Here is a 23,112-nt window from a genome sequence, read left to right on the forward strand (position 1 = left end):
CTTGTTGTGTGCTGGAGCATCTTCTGGGTATATTCCAAGGAGTGGAATAGCTGGGTCTTGAGGAAGCCCTATTCCCATTTTTCTGAGATAGCACCAGATAGATTTCCAAAGTGGCTGTACTAGTTTGCATTCCCACCAGCAATGAAGGAGTGTTCCTCTCTCCCCACATCCTTGCCAGCATGTGGTGTCACTTGCATTTTTGATCTTAGCCATTCTGATGGGTGTAAGATGGAATCTCAGAGTTGTTTTGATTTGCATTTCCCTGATGACTAAGGAGGTTGAGCATTTCTTTAAGTGTTTCTCAGCCATTTGATATTCCTCTGTTGAGAATTCTCTGTTTACTTCCCAGCTCCATTTCTCAATTGGGTTATTTGGTTTGGTAGTGTTTAATTTCTTGAGTTCTTTATATATTTTGGATATTAGATGTTTGTCAGATGTAGGGTTGGTGAAGATCTTTTCCCAGTCTGTAGGCTGTCACTTTGTTCTCTTGACAGTGTCTCCTGCCTTACAGAAGCTTCTCAGCCTCATGAGGTCCCATTTATTAATTGTTGACATTAAGGCCTGGGCCGTTGGTGTTGTGTTCAGAAAGTTGTCTCCTGTGCCAATATGTTCCAGGCTTTTCCCCACTTTTTCTTCTAAGTGGCTTAGTGTCTCTGGTTTTATGTTGAGGTCTTTAATCCACTTTGATTTGAGTTTTGTGCAAGGTGACAAATATGGGTCCAGTTGCATTTTTTTACACAGAGACCTCCAGTTAGACCAGCACCATTTGTTGAAGATGCTATCCTTTTTCCATTGAATGGATTTGGCTTCTTTGTCAAAAATCAAGTGACCATATGTGTGTGGATTCATATCTGGGTCTTCGATTCGATTCCACTGATCAACCAGCCTGTTGCTGTGCCAGTACCATGCTGTTTTAATTACTATTGCTTTATAGAACAGTTTGAGATCAGGTATGGAGATTCCTACGGAGCACCTTTTATTGTACAAGATTGTTTTAGCTATTCTGGGTTTTTTGTTTTTCCATATGAAGTTCAGAATTGAACTTTCAATGTCTTTAAAAAGTTGTGTAGGTATTTTGATAGGGATTGCATGGAATTTGTAGATTGCTTTTGGTAGGATGGCCATTTTTACTACGTTCATTCTCCTGATCCATGAGCAAGGAAGATCATGCCATCTTCTCAGGTCATCTTCAATCTCTTTCTTCAGAGTTTTGAAATTTTTTTCAAACAAATCCTTCACTTGCTTAGTTAGAGTAACTCCTAGATATTTTATATTGCTTGTGGCTAATGTGAAGGGTGTGGTTTTCCTAATTTCTTATCTGCAAACTTGTCATTTGTGTATAGGACGGCGACAGACTTTTTTGAGTTAAATGTGGGTGCCCTTGTATTGGGAGCATAGATGCTCAGAATTGCGATGTCATCTTGGTTGACTTTACCTTTGATGAGTATGAAGTGTCCTTCCTCATCCCTTTTGATTAATTTTGGTTGAAAGTCTTTTTTTTTTTATATATTAAAACGGCTACGCCTGCTTGCTTCTTGTGACCATTTGCTTGGAATACTTTTTTCCAACCTTTTACCCTGAGGTAATGCCTATCATTATGGGTGAGATGTGTTTCTTGAATGCAGAAGAATGTTGGATCTTGTTTATGCACCCATTCAGTTAGTCTGTGTCTTTTTTTGGAGAATTGAGACCATTGATGTTGAAAGATATTAATGACCATGACTGTTAAGAGTCTTAATTTTGATGTTGTTTCCCGTCGAGCGTTTGTGTAGTTGTGTTTTTGCCATGGGATAGTTATTTATTTCTTGAGTAGTTTTGGTTGTAGCTTGACCCTTTGGGATGGAGTTTTCCTTCTAGTTAGTATCTTCTATAAAGCTGGATTTGTGGATAGGTACTGTTTGAATTTGTTTTTGTCGTGGAATATTTTATTTTCTCCATCAATGGTTATTGATAGTTTTGCTGGGTAAAGTAGTCTGGCCTAGCATCTGTGGTCTCTTAGGGTTTGCAGGATCTCTGTCTAGGCACTTCTGGCTTTTATGGTCTCTGCTGGGAAGCCGGGTGTAATTCTGATAGGTTTGCCAGTAAATGTTATTTGGCCCTTTTCTCTTGCAGCTTTTAATATTTTTTCTTTGTTCTGTATGTTTTGTATTTTGATTATTATGTGACGGGCAGTTTTTCTTTTCTGGTCAATTCTATTTGGTGTTCTGTAGGCCTCTTGTATGTTTATAGGCATCTCTTTCTTTAGATTGGGGAAGTTTTCTTTTATGATTTTGTTGAGAATAATTTCTGGTCCTTGGAGTTTCATATCTTCTCTTTCTTCAATGCCTATTATCCTCAGATTTCTTCCTTTCATGGTGTCCTTAATCTCTTGGATTTTTTGTGTCAAGAGTTTTCTAGATTTGCCATTTTCTTTAATGTTTGCTTCAAGATCTGTGATTTTATCTTCTTGACCTGAGATTCGTTCTTCCACTCTTGGATTCTGTTAGAAAAACTCACCTCTGTGCTGCCCGCCTTCTTCTCTGAGGTCTCACGTTCTCATTTTTTTTTTTATGTCTGTGTGTTTATCATTGACTCCATTTTCATTTTCAGATCTTGAACTGATTTTTTGATTTCTTTCATCTGATTGTTTGTATATTCCTGAGTTTCTTCCATTACCTCTTTATAGGTCTTCAGAGCTTGAACCGTTTTATTTCTTTCTTTCATCTGGTTGTTTGCATTTTCCTGCAATTTTTCCAGTTCCACTCTATGTGCTTCTTTTATGTCTCTCACCTGTTTGGCTGTGTCTTCCTGCATTTGATTACGAATTTTATTTGTTTCCTCGATTACCATCCTCATTACTAAGGATTTGAGGTCATTTTCTTTTATTTCCATTGTATTTGAGTTCTCTGGGTTGTTTTCTTTGGGATAGCTGGAAACTGGAGACGCCATGTTGTTTTGTTTTTTTTTTTTTTTTTGTTTATGCTTTTACGCTGTCCTTTAGACATCTTACCATTTTTGTTTTTGTTGGGTAGCTTCCAGAGTTGGATGGAGGGAGTCTGATGATAGATTCACATGTTTTCTCACGATTTCCCTAGGCTGGAAGCTCTAATGCTTCACTGGTGTGGATGTTAGGAGGTTAGCCCTGTCGTTTTTGACTCTCACAGCCAGTGATCCTCAGCTCCCCTGTGCAGTGGGTCCTGCAATCGTTCTGGGTATCTGAATGAGCCTTGAGTCAGCCCAAGGTATCCACAGCCTTCTGTGTTCCCTGCCAAGTCCAGCCAGGAACACTGGGCCCGAACCACGGGCCAAACTCAGCTAGATTCTCAGGGCCTGAACTGTTTGCCGAGCTCAGCTAGGGATTCTGGGCCCAAAATACACACAGGGTCCAGCCAGAATTTTTGGGCTGGGACTGTGCACCAAGCTCAGCTAGGGGCTTTTGGCCCAAAGTGCATGCTGTGGTCAGTTATTGACTTAGGGCCTGAACTGTCCGCCAAGCTCAGCCAGGAATTCTGGATTCAAACTGCACCGTGTGCCCAACCAGAGTCTTAGAGCCAGGACTGTGCCTAAAACTCACATAGAGTCGCTGGGCCCAATCTGTCTGTCAAGCCCAGTTAGGGACTCGACCCCAAACTGCACACCGAGCTCCACCCGATTGTGCACCGAGCTCAGCCAGTGACCGTGGACTCACACTGCATGCTGATTTCAGCCCAGGACTCGGGGCCTAAACTGCATGGATAGTCCAGCCTGAGTCTTAGGGCCGCCTAGCCTGTGCACACAGCTCAGCCAGAGACTCTGGGCCCAAACTGCCCGGCAAGTCCAGCTAGGGCCTCTGGGCTGAATCTACGTGCTGACCTCAGCCTGTCAGCACCCCAGAAGTGAGCTAGTGTCTTGGGCAGAACTGCTTGCTGAGCCAAGCCAGCACCTACGGAGGAACCGAGCGCTCTGCCCAGCCTGTGTCACAGCAGGAGAACTGAGGCTGTGCTGAGGTAGCGCCTCCGGTGGAGCTGAGCGCTCCGCCAAGCCTGCGTCACAGCAGGAGAACTGCGGCTGCGCTGAGCTGGTGCCTAGGGTGGAACCGAGTGCTCTGCCCAGCCTGCATCATAGCAGGGGAGCTGTGGCTGTGCTGAGCTAGTGCCTCGGGCAGAATTGCTTGCTGAGCTGAGCCAACATCTGCATGGCACTGCGCACTGACCTGAACCCGGGACTCTGGGGCCAAACTGTCCGCCGAGTCCAGTTTGGGTCCCAAGGCACCACGCGACCCAAATCCTGCCCAGAGTCCCCTCTCCCGTAGCAGCAACTCCCACTGGCCACCACACCAATTGCCTCCACTGGAAGGCTCTGAGCTGCAAACCTCAGCCACCGCCGTTCGTGCTGCTGGTGCCGCTGCTGCCTCTGCTGCCTCTGCTGCTGCTGCTCCGATCCGAGAAATCTGCTCTCCTCCCGTGTGCAGGGGCACGCAGGTCCTCCGCACCTTGGTCCCTCCGAACCGTGGAGCACTCCCGCTGCCGTGGTGTGGGTACCTCGGTGTTCCTGGCTCAGAAATCTGTGCAATTCCCTGAATTGTTCACTGGAGCCTCCAAACAAGGTCCACAGTGCTCGCCGCCATCTTGGATCTCGCCAAGTTGTCTATCTTTACCTAATATATGATCTGTTATTTGTTTATTGTCAGAGTACAAATTCTTAATTTTTTTATTATTGTCTAATATATTATTTTCACATATAAATTTCCCTCAGAGAAGTGGTTTTGCTGCATTATGAATATTTTAGATATATTTTATGTTTATTAATTCATTTTTTCACTTCTAAAATATTGAACTTCTTTTTTATTAATTTAAATATATTTTACATATACATTTATATTATTACACATATAAACAATAAACTACCTATGGCAAGAAGAACCATCAAACAATCAGGAAGTATATAAATGTTACATCCTTAGTGTTTTGGCTATTTGTATTTGACAACTTTGAAGAAAACATCTCCTATCTTGGTGGGCCTAAAATTCTGAATGTCAATCAGTATCAATCGTATCTCATCATTATCAACTTAACACATCTATCTAGCTCTAAAAACATATTAACCCCTAAACAACTAAGCTTAATTGTAAAACTAAACTATCTGGTTTAAACCGCATCAGAGACAATACTTTGAAAGTGCTACTCTTTATTAATTTAAAATTATTTTTTATAATGATTTCTTTTTTATACACTGTTAATTAGAAATATATTATTTAATTTTCACATTGTTTTAATCCCTCAAATTTCTTTCTCTTGATTTTGCCCCTGATTTAATTTCTCTAGGGTTATCTTTCATGATTTTAACCTTATTTTCTATGGTATAAGCACTTGGTCTACCTATATTTAATGTGCACTTGAAAAGAATGTGTAATCTCTGCTGTTGTTTTGTGTTGTATTCTACATATTTATAGTAGATCTAGTTGTTTAATACATTTTAATATTCTAGAACTTTCTTGATCTCTTGTGTGGTCATTCTATGCATTATTAAAAGTGATAAAGTTAACTGGGCATAGTGGCACATAGCTATAATCTCAGCACTTAGGGAGGTAGAGGCATGTGCCTCACTGTGAGTTTAAGGCCAGCCTGTTCTGCAAAGTGAGTCCAGGACAGCCAAAGATACAAAGAGAAACTGTCTCAAATAGCCAAAAAATTTTTTTATTCAATATTGTCAATTTGTCTACTTATCTTTTCACATATAAGTTATTTCTTTATATCTTATTTTTCTATTTATAAGTACAAATACATTTATCATAAAATATCTATTAATTTTATTATGATATTTATTTTAAAATATATTTTCCTAATGCAGATATATTGATTCTAGTTCACATTTTGGTTATTATTTTAAGGCCTATTTTTACTTTCAACTTATTTACTTATTTTCTTATTTGTTTTAAAATCTAAACTATGTGCCTTACAGTTGGCATCTAAGTAGATCTCTTTTAATCATTTTGTGATTAGGACTGACACTGTAGTTCAGGTTGGCCTGTACCTCACTATGTATTTCAAGCTGGCCTCAAACTTACGGCAATTCTTCAACCTCCGTCTCTTGAGTGCTCAGATAACAACCATGTTATCATTTACACTTTTCCTAAGTGGCAAGGATTGAAGTAAGGTTTTTGCTTGCTGGACAAGTCCTATACTACTGAGCTATATCCTCATCCTACATCTTGTCTTGTAATTCAGTCTCTCAATCTGTCTACTTGCTTTGACTTTGCATTCAATCATGCTATTGCTGACATCTTTATATTTTTCCATGACACTTTGCCTTTTTAAAATATGTATTTTATAACCATTTTTGTCCTATATTTCTCTCATTGTCCAAATGGGTAACTTTCTAGTGTACTTTTTTCGTTTTTCCCTTTGATGATTTTTTAAATTATATTTTTCTCTTGTAGCTGTTCTGAGTTTTCCAATATATAGCTTATACTCAAATCTACTTCATATTTTTACTACACATAAATTTAGGTTACTTGAGTTTTGATTTGTAGGACAATTTATTAGTATTGTTACATTAGTAATCTTTTATCTTCCCATCAACACCCTCCCCCTCCTTCACCTCACTGCTTACCACCATCTTTAAGAGTCAGTTGGAGGAGAAAAAAGACATCATTGGTTTTACCCACCTCTGAATGGTGTGAATCAAAGACCCAATGCACTTAATAGGCAAGATGTGTCCCTAGCTGTATGAGGGTGGTACAAACGTTATAAGGGGTACCCAACTGCTTTCTGATTGGATTTGAGGCCTGCTTAATTATGTCATCCTCTAGACTCAACCCAACCATTGCAATTATGGAGTCAAAACTGTAGTTACCCTCATTGCCCCCCACACAAGGTGATCTCTGTCACCCATTAATCATGTCACAGGACACCCATATTTTAGTGTTGAAACAGTGGCTGTTGATGGTTTCTGGAGGTATAATCATTTTTATTATTTGTGTACCCACTGCTGACCCCACCAGGTTCCAACACATACCTCCAAATCTATAGTCACTCAGAGGGCCCTGGTTAAACTCACTGTGTCTCAAAAGCAAACAAATAGACAGGAATTTGTGAAAGAGTTTTGTAAAGAAAGTAGATAGAGGAAAGAGATGAAAGAAAGTGGATGGTGAGAATGTGAGATGGTCAAAGAACAAATTTAATCAATAAAAAATAAAAATAAAACTTTTATATTTGGGATTTAAAAGAAGTCAGCTAGTGACTTTAGCTATCATAACAGAACCTGAGAGCTTTTAAATTTTATTTTTAACACTTTTGAAAAGTTCTTTGAGCTACAATTTCTGTTTGTGAGATTTCTCAGTTACTAGTGAGCAGTTTGTGGCACAAAGGGTATAATCCTGATATTGTTTCTGAACAAGATCAGACAGACAGCTTGAATGCTTTGTCAAAGGAAAATGTGATTATGGTGATAAGGTAAAAATAACCAGAATTCAAAGAAAAATTAGTTGTTGTGTGGGTCTTGGCAAATTACTTCAACTCTTTGTACCTTATTTTTCCAGGTATAAAATAGGAAGAACAGTAATTAGACCATGGAGTGTTCATAGAAATACCAATACATTCCTTAAATTATTTGCCTGGAATATATTTTCCCTAGGAAATGTTTTCTATTTTTATCATCATGATTATTATTACCTTGAAATACTTCTATGCTCTACTAAGCATTCAAGACTGCCAGGCTTTTTGCTTAAAGTGTTTAAGAAGCTCATTTTTATATCTACTGACTTTGCTTCTAAGTAATAGGAACTTGTTAGTGATACTCAGTTATAGAGAAGAAAAGCTCATCTGTTTGAGAAACAGCTAAGAGATGAAGGTGACCTAGTATGAAGGATGGGATGAAAAGAAAATCTTGCAGAGACGTGCTAGCAAATCTTTTTCCTGTTCTTTCAAGGATGCAGTGTCTTAAATGAGCTGGTTGGGAATCTGACCTCTTGATCCCTTCCTCCCCTTGAAACAAAAGAAGACTGTATACAAAAGAATGGCTATGCAAGTCTTTGTTTTCTGAAAGGTTTCAAGGTATTTGTGAAAGGTTGTGTGGCTAATTAATGGAAAGTTAGTAACGAATTGGGGCCCTTTGCCTAGAACACTGCTTGGGGTTTGTATAGGCAGTATGATTCTCTAAAGATTTTGAAAGTTACCAAAAACTGTTACCTAGGCTCTAATCCATAGGCATAGTTAAAATCGGTTGGTTCCATTTATTCTGTTTCTAGGGAAACTAGCACAGTGTTGGGCTTCACTTGAGGTGAATTCACCCAGTCTTCTGATATTGCTGGTAGAAAAAAATTGATTTAGTTTTGAAGTGGGAAGGTCTTAAGTATCTGCCTGTTCTGATTTCTTTGTAAATTCCCAGTTGGAGCTTAGTTTCAATTTCAATTGCTTCCGCCCCCCCCCCCCCATCCCTCCCCTCAAAGAAACTGATAAAAAAGTTAACCATATACTTCCCCAGATTGGTTTGAAAGCACCTTTTCAGCTGCATACTCTGTATGTCTTTTTGCCTTCAGCTAGAGAATGAAGCTCTATAGACGAGCAGCCTACCAAAAGCTGGTCCAGGCCCAGAGGAAATGAGAAGACAACTTGGAAAGGCAACTTGTAAAGACATAGGGTGATGCTAATGAGAGATAGAAATAAACTAGCCTGAGATAGGCTGAGCGGAACAGGAAGCAGGGCAATGTGTGTGTGTGTGTGTGTGTGTGTGTGTGTGTGTGTGTGTGTGTGTGCGCGCGCGCGCGTGCGCGCTCGCGCGTGTAAGTTGTAGAAGTAGGATTTTCAGAGTCAGTTACAGGTAGTAAGGCTAGTGTAAACTTCATAATGACTTGTTACAGGTCTAGATCATTAGTAAGGGAACCCCAAAACAGGTCTGACGAGAAAGTGAGGATAAGCATGAAGCATACCTTGTTTGGGACTTAGCTTATAACTATGTGGACTGAAGTTATGAAGCAGAGAGAGCCCCCCCCCCCATTCCTCTGGGGGCATGATTCTGCCCAGAAAAAAAGGAAACAACTTATCCCTGCCAAGGGGATTCATTCCTAAGTGGGGGCAGGGCGTTGCTGGTAGTGGTGGTGTTGGCAGTGTGTGGAGGTAGAGGAGAAAAGGATGCAGGGGGTGCTGGTAGTAGGGAAAGGCTAGCAATCTCTGTACAAGGGCTAAGTTTCCACAACAAACTCAGATCAGAGAGATGGAGGAAAAGAAAGAAAACTGGCGGGGGGGGGGGGTGTGTGTTGCGGGGGGGCGGGGCGGAGGAGGGCGGCGGAAGCAGTGTTGTTGACCAAGGACCAAGGCAGTTCATCTATATGATTAAGAGCTTGTCTGGGGGAGATGTGGGGTCGAATTGAAGATAACTGCTTACTATGAACAGATTGCATCTGTACTATTTATTTTACTTTTAGTAAACCTCTGAAAATTTCATGGTAATTAGACTTTCTGCCACGCAGAGATTTAAGAGAAATGACTCTCCTTTTGCCACAGAGCACCCCTTGGATCATGTAGGGTGAGTGTTGTAGCTTTAGGACCTCAGCATACCTCCACCAGGTCTGGGGGCATTTTATCTGTCTATATAAATGACTATGATACAGAGAGTGACAGAAATTTAATTTTGCATAGTGTAATAACCATGCATTTACTGTTCCTTTTGCCTTTTTTCCTGCTCCCTGCTTAATTCTTACTAATTTTGTCGGTCGTGATTGTTTTAAACAAGTAGGAGCAAACATGGGCTGCTCCTCCCAGTTTGGAGTTTTGTCTCCTCCTCCTTCTCATTAGAATTGTAAGAGGGTAGCGGTCCTGCTGCAAAGACAGGCAGACAAGCTTTCTCTGTGAATTAATTGGTCAGGAAAGACACTTTTTATATTGTCAAGTGGCACTTAAGCCACTAATTCTTGACTGTGAAACTGCTTTTCCTGGGCAATGCTCTTTAAGGAAAAACTTCTTCAGTCCAGCGATTGGTGACTAAGGGAACTATGAAGCACAGGGGATTGGGCGGGATCACGGCTCCTAATAATGCCTCCTTATCCAATGAAAAGCATTTCCTATTGAGACCCCCAAGAGTTCCCCCGGCGGCCCTCGGCTCCAGCAAGGACTTTGGGCCTTTTCTTGTGTCCTGTTTGTTAAAGGCATGCGGGCTTCAGCATTCAAGAGGGCTAGTCCTTAACAAAGGGAAAGAGATAAATGTAAATAAGCTCCCAGTGTCAGAATGAGCGTTTTGCAGTAAGGAGCTGCGGCAGCCCAGAGTCGGCTCCTTTGGGCTGGGCTAACCTTTCCCTGTTTTTTGTTGGTGTTTTTTTGTTTTTTGTTTTTTTATGGATAAAAATATGCACTTTCAAAGTGCGGGTTGCCCGTTTGCGTGTTTATTAGCTAATTATCTACAGGCATGAGCACATTCTGTCATCTAGCACACTCATTTTTGGGGTAAGTCTCTTTGAGAAAGATTTGATTTTGGCGTTTGGGGGTGGGGGATGGTGTAACAAACTTCAGTCGAAACATTGATGCTTTGAGTGTTTGGGAAAAGAAGTTAGACTTCAGCTCCGAAGTACTGAACAAGGATCATCGTGATGAATGGTAAAAACAGAACAAAACAAGAAATTCTATTGTTTGGCAATAATATTGTTTCAGTGGAAGAGAGACCGGATTTTCAGGCTGTTGTTTCATGTAAACACAGTTCTAAAGAGCTGATTCAAAATCACAGGGTAGAAGAAGTTAGAAAGTATTTTGGCTAGCCTTATATTTCTTTGGTTTACAAAAGGTTGTGACTAACGTGGCTTTTATTATAATGAGTTTTTTTTCGAGTAAAACTATACACTACATGCCTTTGATCCTTAATTGATTTATGGAGAATGTGACATTTGCTATATTGAATAATTCATGAACTTGCCCATAAAGGGGGAATCATGATTCAATGAAAACTTATTTGTAGCATAAATATAATTTTCGATTATATGTGAAATTAATTGCTATTTACCATATCAATGCAATACAATGGGACTTCTTTAAACTCTCTTCTTGCATAGTCTGAATATTTTAAATGTTTTTAGTGAAAAGACTTGTTGAATTAATTAGTAATGTATGTTAAGTAATTTCTGTTTTGGAAGGAAATGCAGCAATGTAATTTACCATGATTTCTGTGTGGGAAAAAGACCTTGAGGAGTTGAAAAATTAGAATATGGCAAAGTTTGATGGTGTTATTAATTTTGCTGCTTTACTAAATTATGTCATCTTTCTTTCTCCTTGAGTAACATAAAAAACATCAATAAAAGCTTACAATCAGAATTACCTAGTGCCTTTACCACATACTTATTTTTCAGAACAAGATTCCAACAGCTTGCCCCATCAAAACTAGATTCTAAATCCCTTTGCCTTGTTGGAAATGAGAAGTTGCACTCTTGCAAAAGATGAGTTCAGCTGATAAGCCTCATGGCTTCTACATTCTAAAGCACCTCCTGCTGCCAATCAGAGTGAGCTGTGAATGCAAACCCCTTTGGAACAATCAGGGCAGCCTTTCAGAATGGGTGTTCTCAAATTTAAAGAGGTCTGGGGAGATAGATGTCTCATCTCATAGCAACTCTCAGGCCAGGCTTAGACAAAGTTTGGTCTATTCAATTTCCTTTGTGGGAGAAAATGCACTGAGGTTTGCTGCCATTGCTGTGATTTGGTCACTGCCTTCTAATCTGTCATCATATACAGTCTGTTCTGGGCCTTCTGGAGTGGGGAAGAGAAAAGCGTGCAATTGTTTGTTTTGGGACTGAAAATTGGGAACTTCATCGAAGGCCACTCAGCACTGAGAATCCAGTCTCAGTCTTTAGGGGATAAACAATTGATAAGAACAGTACAAAGGTAGTCTATTGATTCTGCAGAGTTATAATCTGGAGTTGGATGTTAACACCATATGGTAATGGTAAGGGGCAAGGTGATCATGTAGGACTAAAGAGCTGAGACCTCCAGAATTAAAGGTGATATGCCTGTTAAATAGACATTACAGAAGATGAGGGAATGAGGGAGGCTTTGGGATGTAAATGCCATTTTGCTCTGTAATTCTAAGTAAGCTTCTGGCAGTAATTAATACTACTTATTTCTGACATTCAAATAAACATATCAATTATTGCATTAGGCCTAATAAAAATAATGACTCTTGTTACAGGATTTTAGGATTTTTTTTTTTGGTCATGACAAGCAGAAGCAGGTGAAAGTAACTGACAGACAGGAACAGCCAGTGAAGATACTACCATGGCACCAGTTGAAGGCTTCTTTCAGTCAGTGCCAAATATGGAAAGTGAAGAGAAACTGAGGCCTAGAAAATAACTTCTGCTCACTGTCTCACAGTGCATTTGTGATGAGGACATTAAATCAATACCAGTTATGAAAATTCTAGGTACTTGACCTCCCAATTTTTCTGTATTCCAATTAAGAGTCCTATGTATAATCTACACCAAGAAGGTGGTTCATAAAAGAAAGAAATGCTTATATCTCATTTTTTTTTTTATGGCAAGCCAAAACAGTAATATTGATTTCATTTCAGGACTATTACTCTCTGGAGGACAATGAAAATCAATTCTCTTTAGTAATAAGATGATCTCTGTGTATTTTATGTTGTTTAATGGTTTTATTTATTTTGTTTCTTATGTGACAAAAATCATTGCAAGAGAGTTGTTGGGCCATTGGCCAGCCTGCCTTGTTTAGGTTAATGTTTGTTTAGAAAAAGATGGCTCTAAGAACAGTATCAGTTTGTACTAGTAGATAATTATGCTTTACAAGTACTACAATGAGTTGGAGACAAATGTAGGTGCCCTTGTAAGAATTCCAGTGCGGTGCTATCTTGTTTTATATGAGCATGCTGTACAGAGTTGTGATTTTCAATGTACATATATGCTATGTTAGGCATGTTTAAGAATCCTTAGGAAAACATATGAGTTCCAGTAAGTATATAAATACCTAGTAGTGGAAGGTTTTCTCATACAGTTCAGGAGGGAAAGAAGTTTAATGGGGTTGCAGGCTAGAGACAGGCAATGGAATCCTCACCTGTTGTCCCTGTCTTCCTTCCTTTTTCCTTTTATCCAATCATAACAGTTGTTACCAGAGGACAAGAAAGGAAAAGGAAAAAAACAACAGAAAACATACCAATATAACTTGAGACAACCAAAGAAATCTTTCTTCATTTATTTTTGTGTGTGTGTGTGTGTGAGTAGGAGTACTTTTATGATTTTTGTCACTGATTATCTTTAAATGATTTTAAGTTACTCATTTAAATTTTAGGCTTCACTAAATATTGTGAATACTCACTAATAATATATGCCTGCAGCAATGATAGGGTTGGTATAATGAAATAAAAATATTTATTATTATCTGGAAATAAGTTGGTTCTTACACACACTGGTTTATATTATGTAATATTTTTTCTATCTTATAGTCTTGGCATACAGTTTATTGAGAAGCTGTCTTTATGGAACATTATTGTCGCATTCTATTCTACAGAGCTCAATTGAGGAAATCTTGATCATCTGCCTCCAGAAAATTAGTTGACTATCCAAGTCTAAGATAAAATTGGTGCCAGAATTTGGTTTGAACTAATGTAAGTACCATTGTTCGGAATTCACCTTTTTATTTTCATTTTTTCTTCAATTCTTTTTAAACTAGTGCTTCTATGTGATTACAGATCATGTGATTCAAAGTTCCAGAATAAATAGAGGAAGTAGAGGCATTCTGGTTGTTTATTATGATCCAGGCAATTTTGTTGAAGATGAATGTTAATTCTTTGACTCAATTCTTCTTTGCCATTAACAGACAGATGATAGGTAGGTAGGTAGGTATGTAGATAGATAGATAGATAGATGCATAGATTCCAGGCATGCTTTTATTCATTTGATCAGTACTAGTATCCAAGCTTAGCAAATGAATTTGTGTTCAAACTGATTAATAATTGGTGTGTTTAGATACAGAGATAAATCTGAGTCCTGTTGGCATTTATAAGTCTTGCAGAATTTGGAAATGAGATATTTCTGGAACACCCGATAATGTTCTGTACATGTCTGGGGCTTCTACTGAGATGAGATATTGAGTCTTAAGACTCTAGACAATTTCATCACATTAGATTGTGCAATTTCTCTGCAGTTTTTCTTACTCTATAACTAGGTACTAGGGAACAGTCTGCTTTAGTAGCTCTGATGCAATCTTCTGGTCCCATCATATTGAGCACTAGACCCCAATATTCCCTGCGGGTTGGCCTGTGCCATCAGGTGAAGGGTTAGTTCTTTTGGTGAAAAATAAAAATATGATGAATTTAGCCACTGAAGGTGAGATCTGATCATATTGAAGGTTCTGCCCTTTCTTGATGTCTTCAGATAATCTAGTTTTCCATGGTGACAGAAATAATCTTAATTATCTCAGTGAAAACCAGGTTCTGTTTTAAAATAGATGTTAACTGTTCAAAAACATGCAATTGCTATGCATCAATATTAACCAGTGCATAGGAACATAAATTGGAACCAGGTGTGACCTATGCCTGTAACTTGGCCTATATTGTTGCCATCAGGAATCTTATCTGTTAGCAACCACTTGTTTGAGGAGAAAAGTCTGGATGTAGTTCCCATTGCTCTAGCAGAATGATTTTGAATTTACTTTGATTTGCTGCTATACAATTCTATACTCAAGGACACAATAGACTTCAGCTTTCATAAGCTTTGACCAGAGCAGAAAAACCAAATGCTTTATAAAGGGATCACAAGCACTCTAACTTGACCTAACCACATTAAGAACTGGAGCAAAGTAAAACAATTTGAGTCGACTCCACCTTCAGAGATTTATTTTACTGGACTCTGGACTGTATTTGGCAGGGAACAAGGTGAGTCAAGACTTTCTAGGGTATTGGCATTTATAATATTGTTTTCAATAGAACTTCTGAAAGTTTAGCAGGTTATAAAGTAATCTAAATATTTAATAATCCTTATAGGTCCCAAAAGCATCTCTTCTTCATCTAGTGGTCTCTCAAATTTCAAACATGGTATATGTCATCAGAAAAAGGGGAAAAGAGGAAAAAAATGAACATTATTATGAACTCGCTGAATGGGCACTAGTAGTCAAAAATAAATTGATGATCAGATTATTTTTTATTGTATAAATATTTCATTATTGTCTAATAATTGTACAAAATAATTTCTCTGACATTTTCACGAATGTATATAACATTTTCTTTCTCTTTACTCCCACTTACCCACTCTTATACTTCTTCCCATTGAGTCTTACACTCAGATCTCTTTTTAAATTTTTACATTTTATTCTCTGTCTCTCTCTGTCTCTCTATCTCTGTCTCTGTCTCTCTGTCTCTCTCTCTCTCATGTGTGTGTGTTGTGTTGTGTTGTGTTGAACATGCACGCACATTTGAATACCATGGTGTATATGGAAGTCGGGACTACTTGCGAGAGTCGGTTCCTTCCACCACATGGGGGCCCAGGAATTGAGCTCAGGTAGTCAAGTTTGGTTTTAAGTGCCTTAAGTGCAGCTAAGCCATCTTGCTGCCCCTTTGGATTTCATCTTGATCAACCTCCAGCTGACCTGAGTTCTAACCATTATCAATGCAAATATGTCTATCTAACCAACACTGATCCCTCTAGTTCACTATATTGGAATAATTGGTTATAAACATCTTCACAAAACAATAGTCTGATGTTCATAGTAGGAGATACAATTAAGTATGTAAACCATTTTTCTTTCTTTATCTCTTTGAATACTCAAGTATCGACCTGTACATCTAGTGGACACTATGCTAAACATTTAGGAAAAAAGAAAACAGGCCCTGTTTCTTGAATATTTTTTATTCTTCATAGTCACCTCAAGAGGGAAATACTATTCTCATGTTTAAAAACTGGAGCTCTATGTGGGATATTCAGTGCGGGCACCTTTCAGCATTGTTCTGTTATGAATAAATTGTGTAATTAAGGGTTCAAACCCAAGGGGGAACTTTTAAAAGGTTAACAGAAGAATACATTTCTAATACAAAGTTAGAGATACCAAGAAAGACACATAGAGACTTCTAGGCATGGGTGAGAGGAACAGGCTTTGATGTTTCTTTGTGGTAGGGCTGGAGCTGGCAAGCTCAGCAAACTACTCATATGCCCTGTTGAATCTTCCTACCTTCAGCTGTGAGGCTCAGTGGTAATGTTTATTCAGGAAAGAGAAAACAGTGTAGCCAAGTTACAGAGTGAGCTGGTGTCTGAGTCAGAAATAGATTTTTCTGCTTCCAGTGCTGTGTTAAGACCCGACACCACACCCTCCCTGCTAGACAGCAAAGGTGGTGTGTGTTCAAGCAAGGAGAATCTATGAATAGGACCATAGTGGCAGTTCTCCCATGCCCTCTCTTTAGGAGTGAGAGTGTACTGCTTTCTTGTCTGTGGGCCTCTCTTTCCCATAGGTTTTGATTACCCATCACAGCAGAGTAGACATGTCCTACATTTACAGCCTGCCTGCTGTGGGTATAATGTGTATATTTTGGGGCATACAAAACTGAACTGTGGTGATGCATTAATCGATGTGATTTAATCACCTTATATTGCATCAATATAAATAGGTATCATTTATAAATCATATTGCACTCCATAAATATAAAATTTAAAATAATGTGAATTAAATAAAATAACATGATTGTATTTCTGAAAAAATCAATGTAAAAGTAGGATACAAAACTCAGCAATTCAGAATACTCATCTAGGAAAGTATAAAATAAGACATAGCCAGGGAGCTAGTGTCACTCTGGGCATAGATATAACAAGAGGATAAAGCTGGAGGGGACTCTGGAAAGAGGTGAGAAGCCTTCTTTTTTTCTTACCAAGTAAAGAAAATTTCCTGGCAGTGCTTATTGTATAAGGTAGATCCAAGAGATCATGAATGAAATCTCATTTTAATGTTTGGTCTTATAGCCTCATAAATGTATATGATTATGCTAATGGGAAATTATTTCTTTTGCTGTCTTGATTTCTTCCAGCAATGAATTTTTAAAATGTAGATAGTGTTTTTTGTGTACATGACTCTTCTGGACTAATAGATAATACCAGAATTAAAATAGTAAATAAAGTGACTCAAGAGATTGAGAAGTTTAGCCTTATTTTTTTTCTACCACTACACTGGTAAACACTGCTGTAAATAAAAACAGAAACAACAAAAACTTGTGTCTGTAGCTATGAGCACCATTGACTGAGGCTTTTGAGGCTCTTTCTGTTTCAGCTGATTGGCTTCTGTGTCCTTTAAATACAGCAATTGGAAACTATTCTTTCATCTGGCAAACATGGAAAGGATAAGGCAAAGTAGTAAGGATGGAACTAGAGGAACCCTTCTCAAGACTCTTAGTACAAAGTAGATGGTCCAGAAAAGTTCCATTTTCTAACCTCTTCTTCCCTTCTTTCTCTCCATACCTCCTTTTATCTTTTTTGGGCATGTTCTTTATCATCTTATCTCTGATTTTCCTGCTTATTTTTATTTATTCCTTATCCAGACCATCTCTGTTAGACTTTTTTTGGTCAAGGTCCCTACTATACTTTGCTTTTGTACCTCAAGGTTGCTTTGGGGAAACGTTGAGCTGGCTCTATGTGATGAAATGGTCAAGAAGGGATGTGATTTTAGGTGAATGACTTCATAAAGACTTACTGAATGACAGTTCAGGATAGCAAGTTCCAATTGAAACTGGGACACTATTAAAATGATAGCCCCAAGTGTTTACTCAGTATTTTGGAAGTCATCTCTCCCTCTGGGTACTGCAGTGAGTGACTTTCTCAAGCTGAGTATGTTTATCTCAAGTCAGAGCCTTGAGGTGACTTCAGTCCTCCATGTTTCTAGCAGGGTTCTCCTTTACTCTCTTCTCTAATACATACAGAGGTCTGTTGACTTGTTTCCTTGGTGCCTAGAAGGGAAGAGTGAAGAGGAAATCAATTCAGAAAACAGCCATTTGCATTTTACAACATAACCGTGTGAAAACCCATTACAGCCTATGTCATTTCATATCCCTAGAATCATTCAACAGCTACTTAATCCACCATGGATTATAGGACACATTTGAAAGACAGACTAACCAATGGAGAAAGTTGGTAGCTATTAACCCAGGAGAAAGTTGGTAAAATTTCTACATGTATCTTCAAACTCTGTTGGCCTCTAAATATTTAAGCAGACAATTGAGTTAATGGCTACCACATATATAAACTGTGTTGGAAAGAAAGCCACTAGATAGCCAGATCAGATTTTGTACAATGAGATATAAGGAGGCTGTTCTGGTTGTGCTCAACTTTGACATCCCATTTGGAAACTTTTGTTCTTGACACTGAGACAGGGTCTGAAGATGTAGTCTAATCTGACCTAGGAGTCACTCTGTAGCCCAAGCTGGGCTCAAATGAGAATTCTCCTGCCTAGGCCTAAGTGTCTGAGGTGATAGGCATGATCCACCACACCCAACTGTCATTTGCGTTTGATGAAAAAAGCTGATATTGACCAGGTCCATTTTAGCAGATGAAGGCATGGATACTGGAAAAGGAGTGGATGAAGAAAAGGAACATATATATGCTAGGCTCAGGGTATAGCCTAAGAGAGAGAATCATGTAGTGACGGAAGGAAATGAGTAGTTGGATATTTTAATCTCTTCTTCAGAATGGCCATCTAATGTAACACAATGAAGGAATGCATTTATTTTTTAACCTTTGAAAAAATTTCAGACAATCTATTTTGCTCATATTTCTTTCCTTCTCCCAGTTCCTCCCCAATTCCTACTCCTAAACACCTAACTTCATATTTCTTCTCTTTTATAAAAATATACAGAATTCATTTTGTGTCGGGATCAAGCAATAAAAAAATCTTAGCTAACAGATTTAATTAACTAAGGGATTATGTCTTCTGAGATTCTGCTTTACAATTAAAAGTTAAACCAATATATTGCTTTAGTGGATTATTGATAACTTTTTAGAGCATGCACAAGAAGCTTTATATCTACATGCTGTCTTATACAATAGAGTTCATAATCAGACAAGGTATTTTAATAATATTGAGGAGTAACATTTGAGTAACTTGAAAAATTTATGGTTTAGGAGTCAAAGATGTGATTTGTAATCTTGAATTATCATTCAAATCCTCTTCCAATTCCAACATATTTTGAAAGTTGATAGCGGGGATCTACAAATTCCACATTAGCAGCACCTTAGCTATTAAGTATTCTTTGATTTTCCCCCTTGAATAATATATACTTTATTCATATTCTTTGCAATTCTGTGTTTACTGTATTGTGTGATCTCTCCCATTTCTTCAATATATCCTTTGTAGTAGAATGAAGATGTGGTAGATGATCAAAAAGTACTTGTCAAGTCAAATAGAGTGCATATATTTTCTTGCCTGGATGAATGGGCAGCATATATTTTATTCCATAGAAATTTTGGAGGAAAGACAGATTTGGTGACTTATTCTGTCTTGTCTCTCATAGGAAGAAAACATTCTCTACTGGTCCCTAGTGTCAAGAGTGGTGAACACCTGCAGCTAGCAGGCTTTCCGGGAAAAAAAAATCCATGGGTGACAGAAGATTTATTGACTTCCAATTCCAAGATTTAAATTCAAGTCTCAGACCCAGGTTGGGCAATGCAACTGCCAATAATACTTGCATTGTTGATGATTCCTTCAAGTATAATTTAAATGGTGCTGTCTATAGTGTTGTGTTCATCCTGGGTCTAATAACCAACAGTGCCTCCCTGTTTGTCTTCTGCTTCCGCATGAAAATGAGAAGTGAGACCGCTATTTTCATCACCAATCTGGCCCTCTCTGATTTGCTTTTTGTCTGTACCCTACCTTTCAAAATATTTTACAACTTTAATCGCCACTGGCCTTTTGGTGACACCCTCTGTAAGATCTCAGGGACTGCATTCCTCACCAACATCTATGGGAGCATGCTCTTCCTTACTTGCATCAGTGTGGATCGTTTTCTAGCCATTGTTTATCCCTTCCGATCTCGTACCATTAGGACCAGGAGGAATTCTGCCATTGTGTGTGCTGGAGTCTGGATCCTAGTCCTCAGTGGTGGTATTTCAGCCTCTTTGTTTTCCACCACTAACGTCAACAACACGACCACTACTTGCTTTGAAGGCTTCTCCAAACGTGTCTGGAAGACGTATCTGTCCAAAATCACCATATTCATTGAAGTTGTCGGATTCATCATTCCTCTGATATTGAATGTTTCCTGCTCTTCTGTGGTGCTGAGAACACTCCGAAAACCGGCAACATTGTCTCAAATTGGAACCAATAAGAAGAAAGTGTTGAAGATGATCACAGTGCATATGGCAGTTTTTGTGGTGTGCTTTGTACCGTACAACTCTGTTCTCTTTTTATATGCTTTGGTACGTTCTCAAGCCATTACTAATTGTTTATTGGAAAGGTTTGCAAAGATCATGTACCCAATCACCTTGTGCCTTGCAACTCTGAATTGTTGCTTTGATCCTTTTATCTACTATTTCACCCTTGAATCCTTTCAGAAATCCTTCTATATCAATACACATATAAGAATGGAGTCCCTGTTTAAGACTGAGACACCTCTGACCCCAAAGCCTTCCCTTCCAGCTATTCAAGAGGAAGTTAGTGATCAAACAACAAATAATGGTGGTGAATTAATGATAGAATCCACTTTCTAGGTACGAGAATTGTCTTTCAGATTCAGCTACAGTGTCTCCTATGACTTTTTTCTATGCTATAAATAAGAGAAACAAATTGAAGCTAATGATACCGAGAATAAAGTACCAAATACAGTCAGATACATTGTTTGAACACTTATTGTACATATTCTGTTTTGTTCAGTAATTATAGGTCAAGTCTAATTACAGCAACCAAAACAGATCATCAAACTCTTCTGTTGAGTTGAATTTTCATTATATAAATGGCCAGTGGTCTTGACTTTTAGTGATGTGGGGGTTACTTTAAAACTTAAAAAGGCATTCCAGTAATTTTGGTAATTGGGTTGGGCCTATAAATATAGAACAAATTCAGGGATTATTTAAAAATGTTTGTGTTACTACTGATGTATGCTAGTACTTTTTTCCTTTTTTGAATTATCATTGAATTTATTTTACTAAAAGAACTTATTTTTACCTAATGTTAATAAGAAATGTTGAGAAAGAGAAATGTGTTTAATTTAAAAGAATTGGCAAATTTTATCTAGAATTTGAAAACAAAATTAAAATGTTTGAGTGAATATGGGTGGGAAAATTTGGAATGTAGATAACATTTACACACCTATAACCACAGTTAATGTCATCTTTTAAAACATTCTTTTTGAAAACAATACTAGATTTTCATATGAAATTGTTAAACCTGAAAGCTGCTACATGTGCCTGGCAGGTGCAAAATGGAAAAATCATAAAATTACAGTGTCAATTAAAAAACTTTACCCAACACTATATTATTTCTTAATACTTTCACTTATCCTTTATAGGGGTGGGGCCTAGTTGTAGAAAATATTTATTCTTCATATTAAGTGTTAGGACACAGTACAGCCAGAGAGCTACATTTGTGCCCAGGTCAGGAGCAAATTGAAAAGAGAAGTGAACAAAATAATAGCAAGATATCTTATAGCTTGTAATAGTAGTTCTTGAGGTTGGGATTAGATAGTTGTAACTTTGAAATGCATATTCTTTTTTTTTCTGTAAAAATTTGGAGCGCATTGTAGCCAAGGTGCTACTAAGTTTGTGCTCAGGTCGGGAGCATATTGAAAAACATATGTACATTAAAAGAAAAAGAAAAAAAGAATTAACAAAAAAACCTCACAAAACTAGAAAAGGGGAAAAAAAAAAACAAATAACAAAAAAATAGTTCCTAACACATTCATTACTGTTTTATTACTTTTGAAGTTCTATAAACTTAAAAATACTATGCCATTTTAATAAACCTTTAGCATAATTCAATTAGAAATCTGCTAAAATTGTGTCTGGGACAAGATTGAATTAGAGAAAAATGCATAATTTCCAAAACAAACCCTTATAAAACAAATAAAACAAGCACCTCCGAATTTAAGCCATCCATTCATATGCATCTATAGCATTTCCAAGTGCTACAAATTTCAAATGATGCATGCCTTGGATTAAAATATGCCTAAGAAACTGCTAAACTGGCACCAAGTTTAAGAAGAATGAATAAAAACATTATTTTAAAATTTATAAAAGAAGAAGAATCCTTTCTGTAACTCACTTAACAGGAACAAAAATAAGTCTTCATAATGCTAACTTTTCTGATGTACCTTAAATGTGCATCGGTCTGCTTAAAAAATACTTAGAAAATGTGGCAATTTTAAGAATGCCCAGAGTTTTCAAGTAAACTTCCAGAAATAATGCATTTTGTATATTGCTGAACTTGTGCCAGAGAGTGGTTAAAGTAAAAACCACAAAACAATGATGAAATGGTAAAAATCCCAAAACAATGAGCAAATTCTTGAAATTCCTTAATCTGTTTTTCTTTCTGGTGATATGTAGGCTTGAAAAAAAAAAAAAAGTAAAAATCAGTGAGAACAATGCAACTTTAAAGACGGCTGAATTTGGGCTTGGGTTAGGAACTAACTGAAAAAAAAGTTGCTAAAACAATAGAACAATAGTAAAAATGAATTCATGATTTAAACTCCTAAAAATAACTATGCATTATATTGTCTTGTTAAGAAAGGTAGTAGTTGGACTACATAAGGTTGTAGGCTCAGTTAGATAAAAGTAGGCTAAGTTAGATGAAGTTCAGTTGTTAGGTTAGTATCGTTAGATCAAATTAGTAATTAAAGTATACAGAACTTGTTTTCTTCAATATTTTTTCTTTTCTTTTTTGTAATATTGAACTATATGTGAATTCTTTGTACTCTTAGTTGTTAAATTTAGGGAATTTTAGAATTATGGTATCAAATCATTGAATTGGATATTAACTGAATTGACATAAAATACATCTTAAGATCGTTTTCCTTTTGTATAGTTTTCATGTTTCTTATTGCTTACTCTTTCATTGTTCACTTTATTTTGGTTAATTTTCATTTTTATATTTAATATAATTTGCTAGTAATAAAAATGGTGATGTGAATAATGTAACCAACAAATTGTAATGTATACTTAAATATAAATTTGAGTTTATTTTACATTTATAAGCACAGGTAATC

The 23,112-nt window shown here is 37.6% G+C and overlaps 1 protein-coding gene across 1 annotated transcript; it reads left to right on the plus strand.

Moving 5' to 3' along the window:
- The first annotated feature begins 13,498 nt into the window (after positions 1–13,498).
- Lpar4 (lysophosphatidic acid receptor 4) lies at positions 13,499–21,761 on the plus strand. The gene is made up of 2 exons (XM_051141751.1): positions 13,499–13,551; positions 19,429–21,761. Exon 2 carries the CDS (start codon positions 19,511–19,513, stop codon positions 20,621–20,623), a length of 1,113 nt encoding a protein of 370 aa, XP_050997708.1. The 5' UTR covers positions 13,499–13,551; positions 19,429–19,510; the 3' UTR covers positions 20,624–21,761.
- The last annotated feature ends 1,351 nt before the right edge of the window (positions 21,762–23,112 follow it).

The sequence above is a fragment of the Acomys russatus genome, chromosome X, assembly GCF_903995435.1.
Source record: "Acomys russatus chromosome X, mAcoRus1.1, whole genome shotgun sequence".
NCBI classification, from domain to species: domain Eukaryota; kingdom Metazoa; phylum Chordata; class Mammalia; order Rodentia; family Muridae; genus Acomys; species Acomys russatus.